General features: G+C 37.8%; 2 protein-coding genes across 5 annotated transcripts; one reads left to right on the top strand and one right to left on the bottom strand.

Annotated features, from left to right (window-relative positions):
- Positions 1-1,331: 1,331 nt before the first annotated feature.
- On the bottom strand, positions 1,332-1,550 carry LOC308496017 (cytochrome c oxidase subunit NDUFA4-like; the record flags this gene model as incomplete). Its single annotated transcript, XM_081044555.1, has 1 exon — positions 1,332-1,550. One exon carries the CDS (start codon positions 1,548-1,550, stop codon positions 1,332-1,334), a length of 219 nt encoding a protein of 72 aa, XP_080900681.1.
- Positions 1,551-6,811: 5,261 nt separating this feature from the next.
- CCDC28A (coiled-coil domain containing 28A) lies at positions 6,812-21,948 on the top strand. 4 transcript variants are annotated; one of them, XR_013993107.1, is made up of 7 exons: positions 6,812-7,263; positions 9,080-9,279; positions 14,372-14,535; positions 15,234-15,388; positions 17,367-17,389; positions 20,739-20,895; positions 21,321-21,948. XR_013993107.1 is itself a non-coding variant. In XM_081044841.1 (6 exons), the coding sequence occupies exons 1-6, from the start codon at positions 7,009-7,011 to the stop codon at positions 20,791-20,793; spliced, it is 852 nt and encodes a 283-aa protein (XP_080900967.1). In that variant the 5' UTR covers positions 6,812-7,008; the 3' UTR covers positions 20,794-21,301. The 4 variants fall into 4 exon arrangements, 3 of the variants coding, with proteins under 3 accessions (XP_080900967.1, XP_080900969.1, XP_080900968.1); XM_081044841.1 differs by lacking the exon at positions 21,321-21,948 and having other exon boundaries at positions 20,739-21,301; XM_081044842.1 differs by lacking the exons at positions 17,367-17,389; positions 21,321-21,948 and having other exon boundaries at positions 6,992-7,263; positions 20,666-21,299.
- The last annotated feature ends 467 nt before the right edge of the window (positions 21,949-22,415 follow it).

The following is a 22,415-nucleotide window of genomic DNA, read 5'->3' as shown; positions in this document are numbered from 1 at the left end:
CAGTAAAGTTAGACTTAGGAGGAGGAAGCTGACTTACCAGTTACTTCCTTTTTATCTCTCCAAATAAGGAAACATCACTGTACTCTGCGGACCTGGTGAAGTTCTGTTTATTTTGGAATGAGCAACAAAATATTTGTTGGTAAGACTGCCAGATTTAGCAAAAACAAAAGAAAAAGAAAAAACAGGATGCAAATTGAATTTGATTTTCAGATATACGAGGAACACCTTTTTAGTAAAAGTATGTCTCAAATATTACATGGCACTTACATGAATAAAGTATTCTCATTTGTGTTGAAATTGGGGAAGAAATCCATAATCTCATATAATTATATTTTATTTCTTAGTTGGCTCTGTACAGTTATAGAAATAAGCTACAGAATTGAATTTTTATTTTAATTTATGTTCTCAAAAGCTAAATGGAATCTGGTCTCAAATCAATTTAACATGATAATACTGCCACCTAAAGATCAGAGGCAGGTATGACTAAGAATCACCTAATTTCTAATTCCTGAATAAAACATCTGAGTTATGACACTTGGTTTAATTAATAATGCCATTCTGCCACTTGCCATCATGAGTTTAATTTTCCCCTCATTTATTCATTCATTTAATGAATACTTTCTACGTTTCTATTGTATGCCAGACACTATGCTAGACCTTGGGAATATAAAGATGTATAAAACCTACTTCCTTCCTTTTCCAACAAACTAATGGGAGCGACCAGCAGATTACCAGATGTCATTAGCCTTGCCCTTTAAGAGTAAAGTGAAATTATATATAACCCCGATATTCATAGGGTAGACTGTGGTTTGTAATTTTCCCTTTCACCTTGGACTCTAAGCTCCTCCTGCTTTATCCGACATAGTGCCTTTTATGGACTACTTCAACACTATATCTCCCACATTTGTAGAATACAACTTTTTTCCTTGATTTCCATGATTAATTCACACAACACTGAGCTTGTAGGGGATTTATCTTGATGTTTGGAAGCATGGAGGGAGGTTGTGTGTGTGTGTGTGTGTGTGTGTGTGTGTGGTGTGTGTGTTTGGAAGCATGGAGGGTGTGTGTGTGTGTGTGTGTGTGTGTGTGTGTGTGTAGAATAATACTGACACTTACAAATTGAATAATAGACTTCATTTCTTTTTTTTTCAAGTTTCAGCTATTTATTAATCAGTGTAAACCCCAACATAACACACCAACATGATTTCGTGCATTTGGAGGGGAAATATTTCCTGGTTAAGTGGAAAATTGTGCAGATGGCTTCTGGAAGACCTTCATTCTCAGCAGCTTTTTAGTGAAACATTTCGTTTAGAAGTCTGGACCTTCTTTCTTCAGTAATCTACATTCACTGAGTAGAACTTGTACTGCTGATTGGGACCCATTTTATTCCAGGGTTCTGGGTTATTCTTTTTATCCCAACAGACATCTGGATTGAACAATGCCAGGCGTATGACATACAGCGCGACTCCAGTATCTCCAGCTCCAATAAATACAAAGAGGGGGATCAAGCTTGGATGCTTTTTAGCCTGCCCAATGATTTGGTGCAGCATGGTTGCGGCAGCGGGCTGGGGTCCCCAAGCACAGAAAAACAAAACCACGAGGCCCAGGAATAAATAGTCTCTGCGCGGAGGTGGAGCTGACGTCCCTTCATTTCTCTTTTTAAAGTTCTTCCTACCATTTTGTCTCTTTCTCCCTCTGCTCTCTTTTTTTGGTGTCTTTTTCCCCAACTCCCACCCTCTACCACAGTAAATAATTCTTCCCACTTTATTAGACAAAATAATTCAACTTTCTCAATCTCACATCCCAAACTCAGCCTCCTGCCTACGTGTGCATGTACAACTGTCACTGTTGTATTATGACACACAATGGCCACCTACCTAGAGCCAAGTCTCATCCCTTTTCTTGCCCCACATAAAGATCTATTTCTCCACTGATGGGAATTATGGCAACCCCTTAAAAGACAGAATGATAACAGTTTACGTTTAAATAACATTTTTAAATGTTCTTGTTAGATAGAGATATAAACAAAGTATTATGGGAGCCCTTCCTACCCCTCCTTCCTCCCTCCCTCCCTCCCTCCCTCCCTCCGGTCTGCTTTCTCCTCTATACTATAAGTATTTCTGAGCAGTCTTGTGGTATTCCATGGTAATACTGCTGAACGTGAACTAAAATCGAAGGGCTGTAATGCAGTATAGCTACTTTGCTGGCCCCTGGTATACTTTGTTTTCTGGTTAAGCCTACAATACAAGCTTTCTTCTGGAGCTGGAGTCTTCCTATGACGAGAGCTGGAGAAAGGATACTGGAAGGATGAATCATCCTCCTATCTTGCTGATAATCATTCCATAATTCTGTTAACTATTCTTGGCCTCAAAAAGGAAGCATGAACATGAAATTGGATTAAAACATAAATTTTGTAGATGGAAATGATCCCAAATACGAAGTTTACAAAGAATCATTCAGTCAACAATTTCCCTAAGCTTTAGAATCAATTCCTTCATCAGATCCCCTTTGTATGAAGGCAGGTGTAACAAAACACAAATTGTCCAGCTAAATAAAAGCACCTTCGTGGGTATTAGTTATGCCATCTGATTGACAGTGTGACCACACCTCTACCTTTGGACTTTGGAGTTTAAAGAGGGATTGTGTGAATGACTTCACTTTCAGATATAAAATCAAAGAACTTCATTCACTCATCATACATTTATTGAGTACCTACCTTATGTCTTGTTCTATAAAATGCACTTAGAATACAAAATCAAATAAAATGATATATACTCTCAGGGAACCTATAGCCTAATGAAGAAGACAAATTTATCAAAGACCATATATGTAAGAATTTTGTAAATGTCTAAGTCTTTGTAAGTTTTCAAGTCTGTTGTTTATCCTTTGTTTAGTTTTCCCAAAGCAGTTAGCAGTAAAATGCAATTATAATGGTCTCTGTGCATGTTTTGGGACCCTTCACTAATGCTTGAAATGTACATCTTAGAGTAGACCAGAAGTCTAGACCAGTATGTCAGTTCCATGCATATGCCAACCTCATTTATGCTCTAGGGCTTTTTCACTAGCTGTTTCCTGAGTTAGGCACCTAGGCATTCTGGTCTGGGAGGAAAAGGAGGTGTAGGAACACTTAGCGAATGAGATATAGGCTTCCAAGTTAAAGAACCAAAAACTAAAAATCTCTTCCTTATAAGAACCACAAAGGATAACTAGGGGATGGTTCTTTCCCAGGCACCGCAGTAGAGTAGCCATTTGCTTTGGGTGAGATAACCGCCTTCTCTTTCAGAGTGTAACCTTCTCTCAGGGAAGGACAATGCATGTTTGTAACTCCCCAAACGAGGATGTACAACAGTGGCTTCCCATGCATCAACTGTAGACCCTACAAAAAAATGCCGAATTCACACGAAACGTGAAACAAATTATGACACTTACTATGCTATTGGAAATTTGAACACTGGATATTTAATAATATTAAGCAATTATTGCTGTTTTAGGAATAATAGCAATATTACGGTTAAGTTGTTTTTTAATCTTAGAGATCTACACTGAAATAGTATAGATTAAATGATGTCTGGGATTTACTACAATATAATGTGGGGGTAGGGGTTTAAGTGAAACAACATTGGCATGAGTCAATAGGTAGATAGATAATGGGTACATGAGGGTTTATTATACTATTCTGTCTTCTTTCGCATATGTACGAAATTACCCATAAGAAAAACTATTGTTTTTTACCAAATAGAGATTCCTGGGTCTCCAAGAAATTCTGGTCTCCAAGGATAACTAGGGGATGGTTCTTTTCCAGGCACCGCAGTAAAGTAGCCATTTGCTTTGGGTTGAGATAACCGCCTTCTCTTTTAGAGTGTAACCTTCTCACGGGGAAGGACAATGCATGTTTGTAACAACAAATGAGGATGTACAACAGTGACCTATGAAACTGTACGTCTGCATCACCATCACTACCAGGAGATTCATCACCAGTACTCCTCCTTGCCTACCTGTGCTATAGCGTATATTAGTGTTGGGGGCGGGCGTCTTGTTGATCAAAGCTCTCATCCTCCAAATACCATGCTTAAGAAGAAAGTATCTGATTAGAGTAATTTATACAAGTGGTGCATTTAACAGTCAATCCAAAGCAGCAATTTTGCAGTTAAACGAAAATCTAGTAAACCTCAAAGAACAAAATTTCTTTCAGGAAGGAACTCTAGATTTCAAGTAAAAGAAAACAAATTCAGTGTAGATGCCTGACGACTGCACTACACAGCTGCAGTTGAAGTAGAATAATATTGAATGTCAACTATAGTTAAACACACACACACACACACACACACACACACACACACAGAGGGTGCCAAAAACATGTATACATACTTTAAGAAAGAAAAAGACTGTATTAAAATTACACTGATGGTAACCACTTGGAGCCCCTCATCTTTTGTTAGTGTATATTGAATGTTACAATTTTAATATAGTTTTTCCTTTCTTAAAATATGTATACATTTTTGGCTATATATATATATATATATATATATATATATACACACACACACACATATATACATATGTATATATATTCATGGGATGTAAAGTACAGCATAGGGAATATAGTCAATGATATTTTAACAGCTATATACGACGTTAGAAGGTAGTAAATTGGGAAGGGGGTGTTATCACTTTGTGAGGGGTATAAATTTCTAACTATTATGTTGCTTTGTACAACTGAAACTAATAAAAAAAGTAATCACATTCAAAATGTGCCTCTGTGACTCTATCTCATGTCAGTCTGTCCCTAACCTAAATCAGTACAGTCCAGCCGCACCCACCCTTTGCTTCCTCAAACGTGCCAAGCTCATTTGTGCCTAAAGACCTTTGGTTTAGCCATGTTTTGCCCAAGGATTTTCTTCCCCGAGATCATTCCATGGCTGGCAACTGTCTTTCATTCTTATCTCAACCCCCCCAAGTTACCTTTTCAGGAAGGCCTTCCCTGACACTGCCTCTTCAGGACCCCACCCCTTACAATAACTCCCTATGACCTTAAACTGTTATTTCAGAGCACTTGTCACTGAAACTGTCTGTTTACTACTCTATCGTCTTTATCAAGAATATAAGGCTTTTGTCCATCTTGTTCATGGATGTCCCCTGACCTCCTAGACAGTGTCTGGTCAAACTAGGGACTCAATACAGAATTCTGAATACCGGAAATATGTACATTTTGAAGGGTACCTTATTGTGTTCCTGAATTATATTGGTGGTTGCAAGTGCAAATACCACAGGGTTCAGATGGGTACTAAAGACAAAAGGAATTAGAGAAAAACTAGAGATCACTTGAGCTGATCTAAAGGAGGCAGCTGTTCTTCAGCTTGAACTATTGTTGCCAGGCTACAGTGCAGAGCTAGTGTGGTCAGAGCTTCCCATTATTATTGTGATGCCAAATAGATGGGATGACATCAATTTTTTTTATTCCTTTAATTTCAACTGTTAGCAACCAATTTGAAATACTTAATATAGCATGTGAATCACTAGTTGGCAAGCTCTGCTCATAACGATAAGACAATTCAGAGATCAGTTAAGAGACAAGATTAGTTTTGAGAAAAGGTACTGGGAAGATTATACCCTATTGCATCGTTTGTAATGGTGAAAAATAGGAAACAATCTAGATATCCATCACTATGGGAATTCCCAAATAATTTGTGGCAAACTTATTTGATAGACTACTATAGTTAAAACAAATGAAGTCTATCCATATGTATCAATGTGCACAGATCTCAACAACATAGAATTGGGTGAAAAAGTTAAGTTGTCGATCAAAACACAACATATAATAGTACTCATGTAAAACTTCAAAAGCCCAAAGTCATTCTACACATTGCTTCTAAATATATAGTAATAAGGAAAGTATACTAAGCCCAGATTAGCAAGACGCATGTCAAATTTAAGACAATAGTTGACTCTCTGAAGGGAAGTAGAGTGGCACTGGGAATAGGTGGCACCCACTTTATCTGCAACGTTCTGTTTCTTTCATCTAAAAATATAAAATGACAGAACGTAACATCTATTCAGTTTTCATAGTGGGGACATGAATGTTTACTCTGTTTTTCTTTATAAAACATTTCAGAATTTTAAAATATGGAGGGTGGTGGTGGTGGATGAACATCCCGTACTGGAAGCCAGGATACTTGGATTCGTCTTTGCTCTGCCTCTCTGGCATTGATACAATAATGTCTAGATTTGGTTTCCCGTTTCCTCGTTAGCAAATGTGGGAGAAATGTGTGGTGCTCTCCAGTCGCTTCCACCTAACGGTCTATGAACCTAAAACCTGCCCACTCCCAAACCCCACACGGAGAAGGACATCCAAACTAGGGGATAAAATACAGATTCCTCCCCTCATTTCGAATAGTTCCATCTTTCTCAAGCTGCAGTTCCTTCTCCAGAGGCAGTAGGTGTAGCGGAAGAACAGTCTTGGCAACCAAGAGACGTGGCTTTATTAGCCTTTCTGAGTGTTAGATTCCTTTTTACTAAAACGGGGATTACAACACCTATCTCACGAAATCGTAGTGAGGTCTAGAGAAAAATGTATGTCTAGAGCCTGAACAGAGTAGGTATTCATAGTAGTCGTAGTAATAGAATTGCACTTAGGTTCTAATTGGGCTCAGCTTTGGGGTCCCTAAGCAGAATCACGGTTTTCCAGGCTGCCTTCCAAGCCAAAGTTGGTTTGCCTCGCGACGCCCGGGCGAGGTATCGGAAACAATCCGGAAGGGTTGTTATGGCGACACACCGGTGCCGCCCTGCTTGCTCGAATAGCACGCTGGGAATTGTAGTGCGTAGGCGCTGACACTCACGGACGGAGCGGGGCAGTTTCCGGAAGGCTTACTAGATTTCTCGTTCCCGCCTCCACCGCTACCCTCTATCCTTCCCTGCTTTGGGGCCACAGACCCCAAAGAAATACCCAGCTCGGGGGTCCTCCTTTCCACGCCCGCCTAAAGCACGCCCAGAGGAAGGACAGAGGAAGCGATGCGGTGCAAAGGGCGGAGACCCGCACGACACTGGTGGAGCCGGAACAGGCGAGGCTGCCGCCCGGAGCACGCAGGCTCCACCTCCTTACGTCATGTCCGTAAACAGAGGGAGCTGTGGAGGCGCGGGGTTCGGGGTGTGACCCCCGCTCAAGCTGCTGCAGGAGCGTCGGCGGCTGCAGCGACGGTGGTGGCGTCGGAGACCCCGGAGTCTTCGCAGATTGAGGAAGAGGACCCCGATCTCCTCCTTCCTCAGGTAGGAGGTGGCAGCAAAGGCTCCCCCGCCGGGACCCCGTGAGGCCCCGCCCACCGCCTGCCGGGGCCGCGGCTGATTCGGGCGGTGCCGGGGCTGCAGGTTGGGGAAGGGGCTCGCGGGGAGGTCGGGAGAGTCCTCGAGGGGCGGCTCGGGGGCCGTGTGTTCCTGGCTCCCCAAACCGGCGCGTGTCCGCTCCGAGCCGCTTACGAAGGGCTTCTCCACGCGGTTCCGTGCTGCCGTGCGTACAAGGGGGATTCAGGGCACTTGTGACAGGTGTTACTTCCCCGAAACACATCAGTTTCGAGCCCCTCCGAACGTCTTAATTTAGACCACTATTGGTTTATTTGCATCGCTTTACTTCCTACATTTTATTTTTCTCTTTTTCTTGCGCCACCGGCTGTGTGTTAGCATTACCTTCGAACGCCAGTGTGTTTATAGGTGTGTCATGACTTTATACAGATACTTGCTTCTTGGAGAACGGATATCCCCTCGTCTCTGTGCAGCGTTTTAAAGTGGCACTTAATTTGCGTTGCATGCTGAAAAAAACCCCCAACTGCCTGTCCTGTTACGGAACATGCTTCTTAAAGGAAAAACTGTTAGCCAAGATATAGGGGGAGACATTTGGAATCGGGGATTAGAAACTGGGTATCAGAGCCTTTCCTTTAAAAACCCGTGCTTCGTTGGAGGTCTCATGGCTCCAGTTAGGATTGTCTGGAGTCAGCCTGAGCCAGCCCAGCTGAGTGCTTTAAATTCCACTGCTTAGTGGCACCAATTCCAGACAATAGCACAACTTTCTGTTTTCCTGAAAATTCCCAAGTAATTATTTTAGTGGTGACATCAGTGGATGTGCATCTTTTTGAATAGTCACAGCACGATTCAATCCAACACAACAACAACAAAAAGGCCTAGTGCTATGAAGTTTACAATCTGATGATGTAACTCGCCACGTCAACTTCTCATTATACACGAAACAATATAAGAACAATTTAATATTATGCATTAAAAAAAGGAAATGGAGGAGGACATTTTTAGATGGCTGACTAATAGGAAAATAAGGCTGGCTAATACATAAAGTAAGGGAAAAGTACTGGATCGACAGAAGGCCGTACCTCATTTCTCTACGGGAGGGCCAGCTGTAACTTCATAGTGTAAGATTTTTTGATATTAGCACAACCATATATAACAAAGTTTCATGTTTCCATGGAGATAGGTAGAGAAAGTGTTTAGAAAACAGTCACAGAATTTTCATTTTACAGAACTTCGCTTGATCAAAGAACTAGAATTAGTATTATTCCTAGACAGACACTGAGTTTCTGCTTGGTAGATGAAATAAGGTTTCTAGTCACTAGTTAAAATGACGATACTCCTGTCAATTATCTATCTGTTCGAATCTAGTTGGTTCTTTTAAGAATGCGTTTTAGAAGGGAGACCTAAAGGCCACCTGAAGCTTGAGTCAATCTGGGAATAACACATGGCTGTTTTGTTGATTTTCATATGTATTGTTCCCCTCTAATAATGTAGGCTTTTTGAGGGCAGGGACTTTGTCTTGTTCAGTACCATCTCTCCAATGCCCAGAATAGTGCCTGGCAAGTGGAAGAGAGCTAACATTTGTGGGATGAGTGAATAAAGAAAATAGTGAAAAAAAAATTTTGTGGACAGTTTTGCTTAGGGCTTCTGTGTACATAGTACGGTAGATTAAAGGCATCCTTATTCTCACTTTCTCTCCGTCCTCTTTCAGCCTATGACGTGGGTCTTTGAGCCTCTTTTATTTTGGCATATTACAGCATACATGTGTAATTTTGCTCTGTTTCCTTAGGTCATAAGAAGCTGGCCTTGGTGTAATAAGGAACTTCAGACAATGGAGGAGCGGAAAGTAAAGAGGAGGAGTCCCAAGTCTTTTAGTGTCCACTCTACTCAGGTTGGCAATGCCAAAAAAAATGCCATTCCAGTTAGTAAAAGCACAGGGTTTTCAAATCCTGCATCTCAGTCAACTTCACAGCGACCAAAGTTAAAAAGGTGAATTTTTTTTCTTTTATATTATCGCAGCAAAATGCGATTAGGTTGGTGCAAAAGTCATTGTGGTTTAAAAGGTTAAAAACAATTGCAAAAACCGCAATGACTTTTGCACCTACCTAGTATTAAATACTAAATTCTGTAATTCTTCTGACATTTTCTTCTCTTTTCTTGACTTTTCAAACAGTCAAGGCACATATTATATATGATTTAGGAAAAAATTTATGAAGGTTACAGTGTATGTATAGAGATTAGAAAATGCAAAATGAATGATTGGTGTGAAGGCCCTTGCTTTATATCATACTAAAATATACAGAGCAAGAAAACTTGTAGACAAAGTTGATGAGCTAGTGAGAAATGGGATAAAAGACATACAGGTTGTTTTTTTTTTTTAACTAAGCTGAATTCTTGTGCTTTGGTCGTTTTTATTTTTTTAAAAGCGTGGTTTCACTATTTATAGAAATGATTTGTATTTCTTATAAACGTTCAAACACAGGAAGAATTCAGAGCAGAAATTTAAAACACTAAAACCCACCACCTAGACGTAATCATTAATATTTGGTGAACATCATTTGTCTTCAGGCTCTAAAGGAAACGGGAGTAACAAGTTTAAATGTGCTATATATTACTGCCACATATCTGTATTTCATAACATGAACTATTTGGAAAGCAAGATAACATCTTTAGAGAAAAAGCCTTTCATAATCTCAATCATTTGTCTAATTATTATCAAATAAACATACTTCCAATTGCAAGCTCATCATGGAGAGTCATTTAAGGAAGTAATGCTTGTAACACTCTGTGCCTGTTGGGTTTACACAAAAAAACAAGATTCCTGCCTTGATCTCACAGTCTTCTTGAGGAAAGAAAAGGGACATAGCCAAAGACACTTGGAAAAGAAATTTGCAGTAAGGACTAAATGATGAGAGTTATGAGGGTTTCCTTTGAATAAATTATCAGATTGGAAAGGGGTTTTCCTGGAGTTTAACTTAAAAGTCAAATTTTTAATATGGTTACAGTTGGTGGAAAAAGAAAGCCAAGAGATTGTAAAGGTAATCATTCCTTTTTCTAAATTCTTACAGCAGTTTCTTTGCATTAGTATCTTATTGTCATTTTCTACCTTGTTCTTTTATTTCTCTACAGCTTAGAATGTAGGCTTCCTGAGGGCTGGGGCTGTATTACTCATCCTTATATATTAGATAGTACTTACAAGGGAGCTTTGCACCTGGTATAATTTCCAGTGCTTTTTTATTGTTCAATTATTTTAATATAAAGTGAGACCGTGTGAAATGATCAAAAACATTGAAGTAGGAATAAACAGATGTTTTTCTTTCTTGAGAGAGTTACTAAATGATAACTAATGTGAAACACTTACTTGGATAAAACTTGCAATTGGAAAGAAAAGATACACGTTTGCTGTACTAAAACCTTATAGTCTGTAGCAGCTTGTCTCAGATTTTAATGTGAATATGGGTCTCTCATTTTAAAATGCAGATTCCAAATCATTTAGTCTGGGATCTGGCTTCAAATAAGCTCACAGGTGATGCTGACGCTATGGGTCTTAGATGGCAATTGAGCAGCAGTATTTAATATCATTCAATAATGATACTGACTGTATATAAGATACAGGTCTTGCTTAGTGAAGAACTGTTACTGATCTACTGTGAACAGCTGATGTGTTTTCAGTTGATTTCTTGTAAAGAGAGTTTCTTTCTTTCTTGCTGCCCCCTCGCCCGCACCCACCTTATTCCCTGTTCATCTTATCCTTATGTGGGGAGTGCACTGTGGGAAGGGTATCTTCACACATCACTATAAAGAAATTAACTGAGTACTGAATATATGTGGATGGCAGGACCTGTAGTACGTGTTGGGGTTATACAGATAACACACAACCCCTTCTCCCTTTTTTGCCTGGTGAACTCCTACTGATTCTTTAAGGCTTCACTCACATACACCTTAAGGAAGTTTCCTCCGGCTGCCCCTAGATCGGCTAAACTGCCCCTTCTCTCTTCCCATATCACAGTGTGTATAGCACCATCACTCAAGTGTTTGAGAGCCTGGTATATGCCGGGCATGTGTAATAAGAACTAATCTGGCCTAGGAGTTCTAAAAAGGCCTTCGTGAGGAAATAGCATTTAAACTGACCCTTGAAGGACGTGTAGAGGTAGCCTGGCAAAGACGGCATTCAGGAGAAGGATGCGAATGTAGGCAGACGATTAGCACATAACTAGATAAGAGAATGGATTTCTAGGAAGCAAAAGAGATTCCGAATGTCTAGAACATAGACGGGAGAATAGCATTTCTTACCGATATGGGGCTTTATCCAGCAGGCATTGCAAAGCTGCTGAAGGGTTTGAAGAAGTCAATTATATGATCTGATTTTACTTTTTAAAAATTGATTTGGCCTCTCTGTAGGGAGGGAAGGGGGATGAGAGAGAACACACAGAGACAAGCAGACCAGCTGGGAAGGTGTTGGAGTAGTTCAGTCAAGAGATAGGGTAGTGGCAGTGGAGAGGAGAGAACTAGAGAGATCAGAGATATATTTATGGGTATAATCAAAAGGACTTCATGACTACATGTGGGGGCCTTAGGAAGTTGGAGGAGTCAAGGTTAATAACAGATTTTTAGCACTCCATCATATGTGCTTATGAGGTTATATACCGTGTTTCCCTGAAAATAAGACCTAGCCGGACCATCAGCTCTAATGCGTCTTTTGGAGCAAAAATTATTAGTATAAGATCCAGTCTTATTTTACTATAAGACCCGGTCTTATATAATACCGGGTCTTATATTAATTTTTGCTCCAAAAGATGCATTAGAGCTGATGGTCCGGCTAGGTCTATTTTCGGGGAAACATGGTATTATAATATTATTGACTATATTCGTTATGCTATACCCTACATCCCCATGACTACTTTGTAACAACCAATCTGTACTTCTTAATCCCTTCCCTTTTTTCACACACCCCCAACCTCCCCCTCCATCTGACAACCATGAAAATGTTCTTTGTATGTATGAGTTTGTTTCTATTTTGTTTGTTTGTTCGTTTTGTTCTTTAGATTCCACATATAAGCGAAATCACATTGCATCTGTCTTTCTCTGACACTCCGCTCAACATAGTACCTTCCAGGTCCATCCATGCCACCGCAGATGACAAGAATACATTCCCTTCCATGGCCAACAATATTCCGTTGTATACCTACCACGTTTACCTGAAAATAAGACCTAGCCAAACCATCAGCTCTAATGCATCTTTTGGAGCAAAAATTAATATAAGACCCGGTTTTATTTTATTATAATATAAGACTGGGTCTTATATAAGACAAGACCAGGTCTTATATTAATTTTTGCTCCAAAAGACTCACTAGAGCTGATGTCTGGCTAGGTCTTATTTTGGGGGAAACATGGTATATGTACTACCTCCTCTTTATTCGTTCATCCATCAACCACATTCAGGCTGCCTCCACATCTTGTCCATTGTAAACAACGTTGCAATGAACATATGGATGCCCATGTTCCCTTGAAGTAGCATTTTGGGTTTCTTCAGGTAAATACCCAGAAGTGGGATTACTGGGTCCTTCTTTGTCTCTTGTTATAGCCTTTGTTTTAAAGTCTGTTTTGTCTGATATAAAAGTATTGCTACCCCAGCTTTTTGTTTGTTTCCACTTTCATGAAATAACTTTCTGCATTTCTTTATTTTCAGTCTCTGTCTTTCAATCTGAAGTGAGTCTCTTGTAGGCAACATATGTAACGGTTTTGTTTTCTTATCCATTCAGCCACCCTATGTTTTTGATTGGAGCGTTTAATCCACTTACATTGAAAGTAATTGTTGATAGATATGTAGTTATTGCCATTTTATTCATATTTTTTATCTTTTTCTTTCATCTTAAAGATGTCCCTCTAACATTCCGTGTATTACTGGTTTGACAGTGATGAACTCCTTTAGCTTTTTCTTATCTGAGAAGCTCACTATCTGTCCTTCGATTTTAAAAGACAGTCTTGCTGGTTAAAGTACCCTTGGTCCTTGCTTTTCATCACTGACTATTTCGTGCCAATCCCTTCTGGCCTGCAAAGTTCCTGTTGGGAAATCAGCTGACAGTCTTACGAGAGGTTCCTTATAAATAACTGGTTGTCTTTCTCTTGCTGCTTTTAGGATTCTTTCTTTGTCTTTAAGCTTTGCCATTTTAAATATAATGTGTCTTGGTGTGGGCCTCTTTGCATTCATCTTGTTTGGGACCCTCTGTGCTTCCTGGGCTTGTATGTCTATTTCCTTCACCAGATTAGGAAAGTTTTCAGTCATTATTTCTTCAAATAGATTCTCAGTCCCTTGCTTGCTTGCTTCTTATCCCAGACGTGAGGTGGGGTCTCAGTGAGTCACCAGCGTGGAGCGAGCAGAGATCACCAGACCAATTCAGGTTCAGATTTGGCCATGGGTGTGGGTTGGGGGGGCTCAACGCAGGAAAGATGCTGCCCACCTGCTGGCTGCACGGGAGCAGGACCCCACACAGGGAAAATGGCAACTGTACCTCCAGTCCTCGCCCCAAAGCCACACAACTCAGTCTCTCCCCGTATGTCTCCCATGCCCGCTCCCCCCCCCATCACTATCCCTCTACAAGAACCCAAGGTCATTGCCTACGTGTGAGTGAGTCCGTGTGTGTGCCCTTTAAGAGGACATCTGGGTTTCCTGCAGCTTTCTGATGGTCAGAGTCTCCACTGTTTACACAGCCAGATGTGGGGGCTCTTCTTCCTGGCACCCGTACTCCAAGCTGGGGAGCCAGCCGGGTATGTGACTAGGACCCCTCGCTCCTCCAGGAGAAATCTCCATGGCCGAGATGTCCCTCCGGATTCTCAGTCGCCACACAGAGGTGTGACCAGCCCTTTCCGCTTCTCCACTCTTCTACCAGTCTCAACGTGGCTTCTTTATATCCTAAATTACAAAACTATGTTCAGCTAGACTTTAGATGGTTCTCCAGGTTGCTTCTTCTACAATTTAGTTGTAATTTAAATATGTTCACAGGATGAGGCAAGCACTGCATTTATATACTCCACCATCTTGCGTTCTGAAATTAATTTTTTAACTACATCTCCTTTGCAGAGTGATGAAGGAAAAGACCAAACCTCATGGTGGAGAAGGAAAAGGTGCTCAGTCAACTCCAATTCAGCATTCCTTTCTCACTGATGTCTCAGACGTTCAGGAGATGGAGAGGGGGCTTCTCAGTCTTTTGAATGATTTCCACTCTGGAAAACTTCAAGCATTTGGTAAGCAATAGATGTTTGTATTTACCATTTTTGTTTTCAAGATGTTTACATCCAATTTTCTGTGTGTATTTTGCAATTCTTTTTAAAAGTGTCATTTTTGTTTGTTAAAAAAAATAGTCCAGAGGCATAAAATGCAATCTTCCTAGATTTCATTTAGCAATTAAGTTGTCTTGTGCTACTGTGTATACAGTTGAAAATATTACATTGTGTTTCTCATGCTTCATAACATTCTACATGCTTCATAAATATTTTCATATATATTTCTTAAGGATGAATACATAATTGGTTGACAAAATGATTCATGGTTGGAGTCCTTAATATGACTGTTAATTTCAGATTATTATAAAATGTTGGATCAGTTGATTCAAATGACAGTTGTCAAAATGGAGATGATTAGATGATGTTATCACTTCTATATGTGATATTACTATTGAGAAAAATATCTTCTTTACCTAAGAGATAATTTTTAAAAAATTTTTCCTATCTCATTTGCTTAATATCCATGGTCATTTCTTAGATAGTCATTGTTTTCCTGGTCAGAAATTTGATTTGTAATTATATCCACAAAACACGTAATCATCAACAAAGTATAAAAATAATGAATTTATTTTGCAGCACCTAGAGTTTAAAAGTATTTTCTCAAGACAGTTAGTTTGAACTGTCCTAATCTTTATTAATGTTCTGGAATGTTCCCCCAGGAAATGAATGTTCCATCGAACAGATGGAACATGTTCGGGGGATGCAGGAGAAATTAGCTCGCTTGAATTTGGAGCTTTATGGGGAGTTAGAGGAACTTCCTGAGGATAAGAGAAAAACAGCTAGTGATTCTAACTTGGATAGGCTTCTGTCTGATGTGAGTATAGTTCTTTTTCTTTATTTTCTTAGTAAATATTTTTATTGAGATAAAATTCACTATTTTAACCATTTCAAAATATACAATTTAGTGGTTTTTAGTGTATTCACAATGTTGTGCAGACATCACCACTGTCTAATTACAGAACATTTTCATCACTCCAAAAAGAAACCCTGTAACTCTCACTTCTCCCTTTTCCCCATCCACTAGCAGCAACTAATCTACTTTATGCTTCAATGGATTTGCCTGTTCCGGACATTTCATATAAGTGGAATCATATAACATATGGCTTTTTGTCTGGATTCTTTCACTTAGTGTAATGTTTTCAGGTTTCACCACGTTGTACTGTTTTTTCAAAGAAATACATTCCAAAGAAATTATGCACATATTCTGAGAATGCTGGCAAATCTTAAAATGAAATAGTTTCTGTACATATATGATAAGGTCTTTAAATGTAGAAGATAGTATGTCAGAAAATCCTGACATGATTAATACATATTGCATTATTTACTCAGGGTGGTGACTTATTTGTAAATTCATAATTATGTTTAGTGTTTATGGTAATTTAATACATTTCCGTGTGTACTCACTTGCTAGAGCTGCCATAGCAAAGTCCCATAGACTGGGTGACTTAAACAACAGAAGTGTATTTTCTCACAGTTCTGGAGGCTCAGAGTTAAAGAAAAAGTGTTGACAGGGTTGGCTTCTTCTGAGGCCTCTTGGCTTATAGATGGTGGTCTTCATGTTCACGCGGAATTCTGCCTGTATGCATGGGTACCGGTGTCTACATTTCATCTTCTAACACCAGTCATTTTGGATTAGGGCCCACGCTAATAACCTCATTTTAACTTAATTACCTCTTTAACAACCCATGTCCAGATATACTTACATTCTGAGGTACTAGGGGTTAGGACTAAAACATGAATTTTGGGAGGACATAATTTAGCCTATAACACTACTTATGATTTCTTTTTTTTTTTTAAACTACTTATGATTCTTATACTGAAAAGTGTTAATTAAATTTACCTCTTTAAATCTTTTTTGGAACAAACATAAATAAAAATTGAATTCAGTATACTTTAGTTTCAGAACAATTTCCATATTCACCAATGAAATTCTATTATCTTTCTCTATCTTTTGAATAAGTAAATGTGAGGGAAATTATATGCCTACACTTTGACATTTTCAAGCCTACACTTTTTATTTCAAGTCTACTATGTTCACTGTTGCAACTATTTCCTTTTATCAGTTCCTCTTCACAAATATAAGCTTAATTTGTAATATATTTAGGAAAGTGACTGTGGTATGGTGAAAATAACACTGAATTTGAAACCAGAAAGCCTTTGCTTAGTCCAGAGTCTGCATTTGTAACTTTGAGCAACTTAACATGTCTGTAACTCAGAGTTTTCCCTCTAGGCATGATTAATTCTACCTCATACTGAAAACTGAATGTTACGTGAAATCTTTTTGTAATCCATAAAGGTTTTAAAGATTTTGATCATTAAAATGTCAACTTTTTTCTTTTAAAAACTATTATTAGAGATATTGTAATTGTAATAATTATATTATTATAATATAACTATTATAATTATGTATGATTTTAAGAATACTTAGAAAACTCCAGTTTTTATCATTTGGTTTAATTCTCATATTCTTAATATATGCTAAAGCTACTTTATAATTATTTTCATAAGTGAATTTCCCAGCCTGGAAATTTTTGTAAAGGTTTTTTCTTAATATTTTGCTTTTTCATTTAAAGAAAGCTTAAATGAAAAATAATTTATTTAAAAATGTATTTAACAATTATTTACTTATGTTTATCTTATAAAAATTAAAATTAGTGCTCACTTCAGCGGCACATATATTAAAATTGGAACAGTACTTTGAACAATGTTTTGTCTGGAATGTCAGAACCAATAAATGTTTATGGATTGAAACAGAAAAATATTAAAATTAAATGTGTTTGTTTCTGTTACAGTTAGAAGAATTGAATTCTTCCATGTATCCTTTGCCTAATATCAACAGTGAAAAATCCACAAATTATAATTTCTGGGGAATTTAATCCTAATCAAGTCCTAATCAAGTCTTAGAAAGATGTGTTTTTAGATATAATGAACAAAGACACCTACTATTATTTACTGGGGCCATCTCTCTTCCCCTTTGCTTTCTAAATAGAATTTTATAGTTTTGTATGCAGAAATTCTGTTTGTTTCTGGTTTGTTCTGCTTTGCTTTGTATTGCTTTTGTATTTTTAAAACAAATTTAAAAAATTTTTTAATCAAGAGAATTGAGGATTAAGCCAGTTGTCATAAACTTTTTTGAATCTTAGATTCTGAGGCTAAATGGCAGTTGGATATCCAGATATACTATGCTTAATTTAATATTACATAAATATTTTAAATCCATAATTTGAAAATTAGACATTAAAATTCAGCCTCCAAGGGATGCTTACATAGCTAGTGAAATGACATTTTCATAATTAAGTGCACGGAGTGTATCATAGGATTAGCTTAAAGGAAATTATCAAGGCACATGTAAAATATTCAGGTTTTGACATTTCAATTTAGAGCAATTATTTCAGGAACTTATCAAAATATATTTTGTTTACATAGTGATAGGCACAATGTGAGCTACATGGAACAATAAGAAATGATTCTGCCTATAAAATAATTTCCTTTGAGATATAAGACATCCCCTTTAATCCAAATACTGAGATACTAGAAAGGATACAGGTTATAGAGTCAAGAGATACGATGTTTGAAATTTGGTTCCACATTTTGATAATGTAACCTTGAGCAAATTGTTGAACATCTGTGTCTCCTGTAATATGGGGTAATTGCTACCTATAATGATGTGTATGTGAAATTTTCCAAACTGCATTGTGTACACATACACACACACACACACACACACACACACACACACACACAGGGTGCCAAAAAATGTATACACATTTTAAGAAAGGAAAAAAACTGTATTAAAATTGTAATACTCAATATATACCAATAACATAAGATGAATACAAATCATGTTTACATATTTTTGAGACCCTTGGTGTGTGTGTATGTGTGTGTGTGTGTATGTATATATCTATATCTATATCTATATATATATACACAGATACATATCATATATACATATATATCTGTATATATATCTAGATCTAGATATATATAGATTATAGATATAGATATTATTACTATAACATACTGTTATTAATTGCTAAATTGTGCAGTAACAACAATGAAGAAATAGGGAGTTATATACAAATCCAGTAATAGCAATTAACAGCTAATTTTTATTGAATACTTACAATTTGCCAAGTATTATATGAAGGATTTAACATACACTACTATCTCATTTGGTTTACCCTTGGAAGTAGGTGGTGTTATACTCCCCATTTTACGGAAGATTTTGAGAAACCACATAAATTGTGGGGAGGTATTAATGGAAGGTATCATCATCATTTTAAGAAAGATGGGTTAAGATATGAGTTAATTACAAGGCTTTTCTTAGAAGTAATTCCTGGTTCTTTGTTCTTTATACTTGTTTCAAGCTTTCTATTCTTTCTGTGCTACGACACTTACATATCTCTCACCCTCTTACCTGAGTGTTTGCTTAACATTTAGACTGACTTGTCCCACCACTTTCCTTAGTTCACCCACTATAGTCAAACAAGGCAGCGAGGTAGAATATAAGACGTGGGCTTTGGGTTGCTTGGTTTCAAATCTTGGTAAGCAGCTGTGTGACCTTGAGCAAAGTCTGGCCACCCTCATTTCCTCAAGCTTTCCCCTCCCCATTTCTATCATCAGTGCCTCAGGTATTTCAGTCTCCACGAGTATTTAAAAACCCCTCTGTGACCATAGCAGATACTGCTAATAGATGGCACTTTCTGCCATTGAGCCTGGACATGGACATGAAATTTTTTGTCATCTCTTAATTATGGTTAGTTGTTAGGTATCATTAGTTCTGCCTTTTACTCTTCATTCTCGACCCTCCTCACCGGATTCCATAACCTTTCAAATTTCTACTCCAGCTCTAGAGCTGCACTGTCCAGTATGGCAGCCACTAGCCATGTAGCTACTAGGCCCATGAAATGGATTAAAAAGTGCTGTAAGTGTAATAGGCACACCTGATTTCAAAGACTTATTACAAAAAAAAAAGAATTAAAATATCTCAGTGCTTTTTATGATTACATGTTGAAATGATAATTTTTATTTTATTAGTGTAAATAAAATATATTTTAAAAGATTATATCTGTGGCTTGCATTATATTTCTTTTGGACAGTGCTGCTGTAGACTTTAGATATTGCTATGAAATTATTCTTCCTAAAACATCCCATTCATCTTGCCATTCCTATTTCTTATCATGTCAAGCTTTCTAAAGGGTCTCAATAATTTAATTACAACCTGTATATCCTGTTATAGTTTATATTCCCACCAAGTTGGTTCTCTGGATGCCCAAGAGCCCCTCATGTTCATGTTCACCTTCAGGCCTTTTTCAGGTTGCACTTCATACCTAGACTTGCTCTGCCCTCCCCCTTCTCCTTGTCAAATAACACTGAAGCTCCTAACTTCCAAAAGCATTTTGTTTGTACCTCAAACTAGCATTCTGCCTTTTGTTCATTATCTGTTGATTTTCATATGTGTTAAATCTCAGCATTCCAACTGGATGAGAATCTTCGATGGCAGTGCTCATGTCTGTACATTTTTGCAACCTCTGCCAAACACATATTACTGGCATTTCATTCTCAGTGTATCCATATCACTGTTTGAATTGGGTCTTGAAAAACAGGTAGCAGGTAGATCATATAGATGAAAGAGTGAAAATGAAAGGCAGGTACGATAAGGGACTTATATCTACAGGAATTCCAGCTATTTCCAATCTTCTTGAAGAATAAGTTTGAGAATTATAGGGAAGGTTTTAGAGCTATGAAGATTTTATTTTTGACTTTTACAAAGAAATTGTTTTCTGAAGGATGATAAACTGATGTTGTCCTAGCAAATGAAATTTTTGTTAGTCCAGTAAGTTACATTTGCTTCTAATCAGCTCCTTATGAAAATGATTCTTACTCATTAAAGTAATTCTGTGCTCTATTAGAACCTGGAATATAGTCTTGATTTGGTGACTTTTTTTTTGAAGTCTTCATATTCTAGGCATAGTATAATTATTTCACTTCATTTAAAAGTTGTCTTACCACTTTCAAGTTTCTCAGTAGCAATATTGGCACTTTCCCTTTAAACATATTTCTTTTTTGTAATACCTCTTTCTCTTAGCTCCTGAGTGTAATTTCCAGAAATTTAAAAGAAGTAATTATTATAAGATGAAAATCTTAACTGATGAATTCAGACAAAAACTCCACTTGGCAGATGCACAAGATGTTCCAAATACTTCTACCAGCTAAAATGAAATACAGTTGCTTTCTTGCGGTTTGAAGAAAAACAGCATTCTTTACTTTTCCAGCTGAATCCAGTAGCCGAACCATCTTCCACAATAACGAATTAAAGTAACTAAAGTGCCAATGCAATGATTTTCACGTACTGCTTGAGTAAATTTGACTTGCCGTCATTCACTATAACTGGAGGCCTTGTTGAAGGCTTAACCGGGAAATGTGATGCAGAGGTTGTGCTGCTATAGTTGATATTGTTGCCTTATGAGGTTATACTTGAAATGAATTGTGCTAAATGTTGTTGAAAGGGCTGAAGGATTTATCCTTCCTGAGCTCACCAAACTTATTCCACTGTTGGTCTAAGTTGATGACGCACAGGCTTTTTGTGGCAGCCCAGCTTCAGTTTACGTTAGACAATCAGTACACGTGCTGATGTGTTTTCCAATGGCCAGTGACAACAAAATGTTAAATGATTATTTGTGAAATTTGCTATTTTTAATAAAGTGATTGTTTTAAATTGGTCTCTGTCATCTGTTTTGTAGAAACCTGCAGTCTTCAATCTGGGAATACAAGAGTTCAATTCTCAAGAGGAAACTGTTCATAAAATTTGAGGTTCTGTAACTTCCTTGCAAATTTTGCACCATGTGCACATTTAAATACTGGTATAATGAAAAGAGCGTGGGCTTTAAAGTTAGCTCTTGATTTGATTCCCCATTCTGCCCCTTTGTGTTCATGCACATTTAGTCAGTTTCTTTAAGTTTAATTTTTGTTTTTGTCTATTAATAGAAAAAGAGGTTAATAACCAACCAGCAGTGGTTGTTATGAGGCAGTAAAAAGCTGCATATAAGATGATTAGCACAATAGTTGACACCAGTAATGTTCAGCAAACATTAGCTTTATCTCCTTTTTCAAACAGCTTTACTGAAATAATCCATACACCATAAAATATACCATTTTCAAGTGTACAATTCAGTGGTTTTTAGTAGATTCAGAGAGTTGTGCACCCATCATCATAATCTAATTCTAGAAAGTTTTCATCACCCTAGAAAGAAACCCAATAGCAAGCAGTCACTCCTCATCTCCTAAACTAACCAGCATTTGTAACCAATAATCTTCTTTCTGTCTCTATGGATTTGCCTCTTTGGACATTTTCTATAAATGGAATCTTACAATACATGGCCTTTTGTGACTGGTTTCTTTTACTCAGCATAATGTTTTCAAGGTTCATTCATGCAACGTGGGAAACGTTTCTGTTGGGTTGAGAGAATAGGGATTCAAGAGGGAAAATAACACACTAGGGTCTGACAGAAGAAAAGGAAACTGCCATGCGACATGTTCTTCTTGGATAGGTCCTGAGATAGAGTAAAGCACAAGCTGTTTCCGGTGGATTAGTGACAGAGCAGCAGACTGACCTTGTTTATTCATTTGTCCTTTGTGTCAGGGGACCCCACGTGGGTCCCAGGTAACAAAATTTTAGCTTATCTAATGTATATCCTTTTACAAAACTTAAGCATGTTCAAGGCAACAGGAAAAAAAATTAGGTGCCTGATTTACAAAATATTTATTATGTGGATATTGTATATTCCTTGTGGACAAATTTTAATTACAGATGATTTTTTAAAATACTACCAGAGCAA

The sequence above is a fragment of the Rhinolophus hipposideros genome, assembly GCF_964194185.1.
Source record: "Rhinolophus hipposideros genome assembly, chromosome: 3".
Classification (NCBI taxonomy): Eukaryota; Metazoa; Chordata; class Mammalia; order Chiroptera; family Rhinolophidae; genus Rhinolophus; species Rhinolophus hipposideros.
Note: the sequence above shows the minus strand (reverse complement) of the source record. Positions and strands in the feature narration are given on the sequence as shown.

Bases quoted from the DNA above. Each gene is read 5' to 3' on its own strand.
- CCDC28A (XM_081044841.1), top strand. From the start codon at position 7,009: ATGCGGTGCAAAGGGCGGAGACCCGCACGACACTGGTGGAGCCGGAAC. The intron at 9,280-14,371 runs GTGAATTTTTTT...TCTCCTTTGCAG, and splicing joins CAGCGACCAAAGTTAAAAAG to AGTGATGAAGGAAAAGACCA. The intron at 15,389-17,366 runs GTGAGTATAGTT...TTTCTGTTACAG, and splicing joins TGGATAGGCTTCTGTCTGAT to TTAGAAGAATTGAATTCTTC.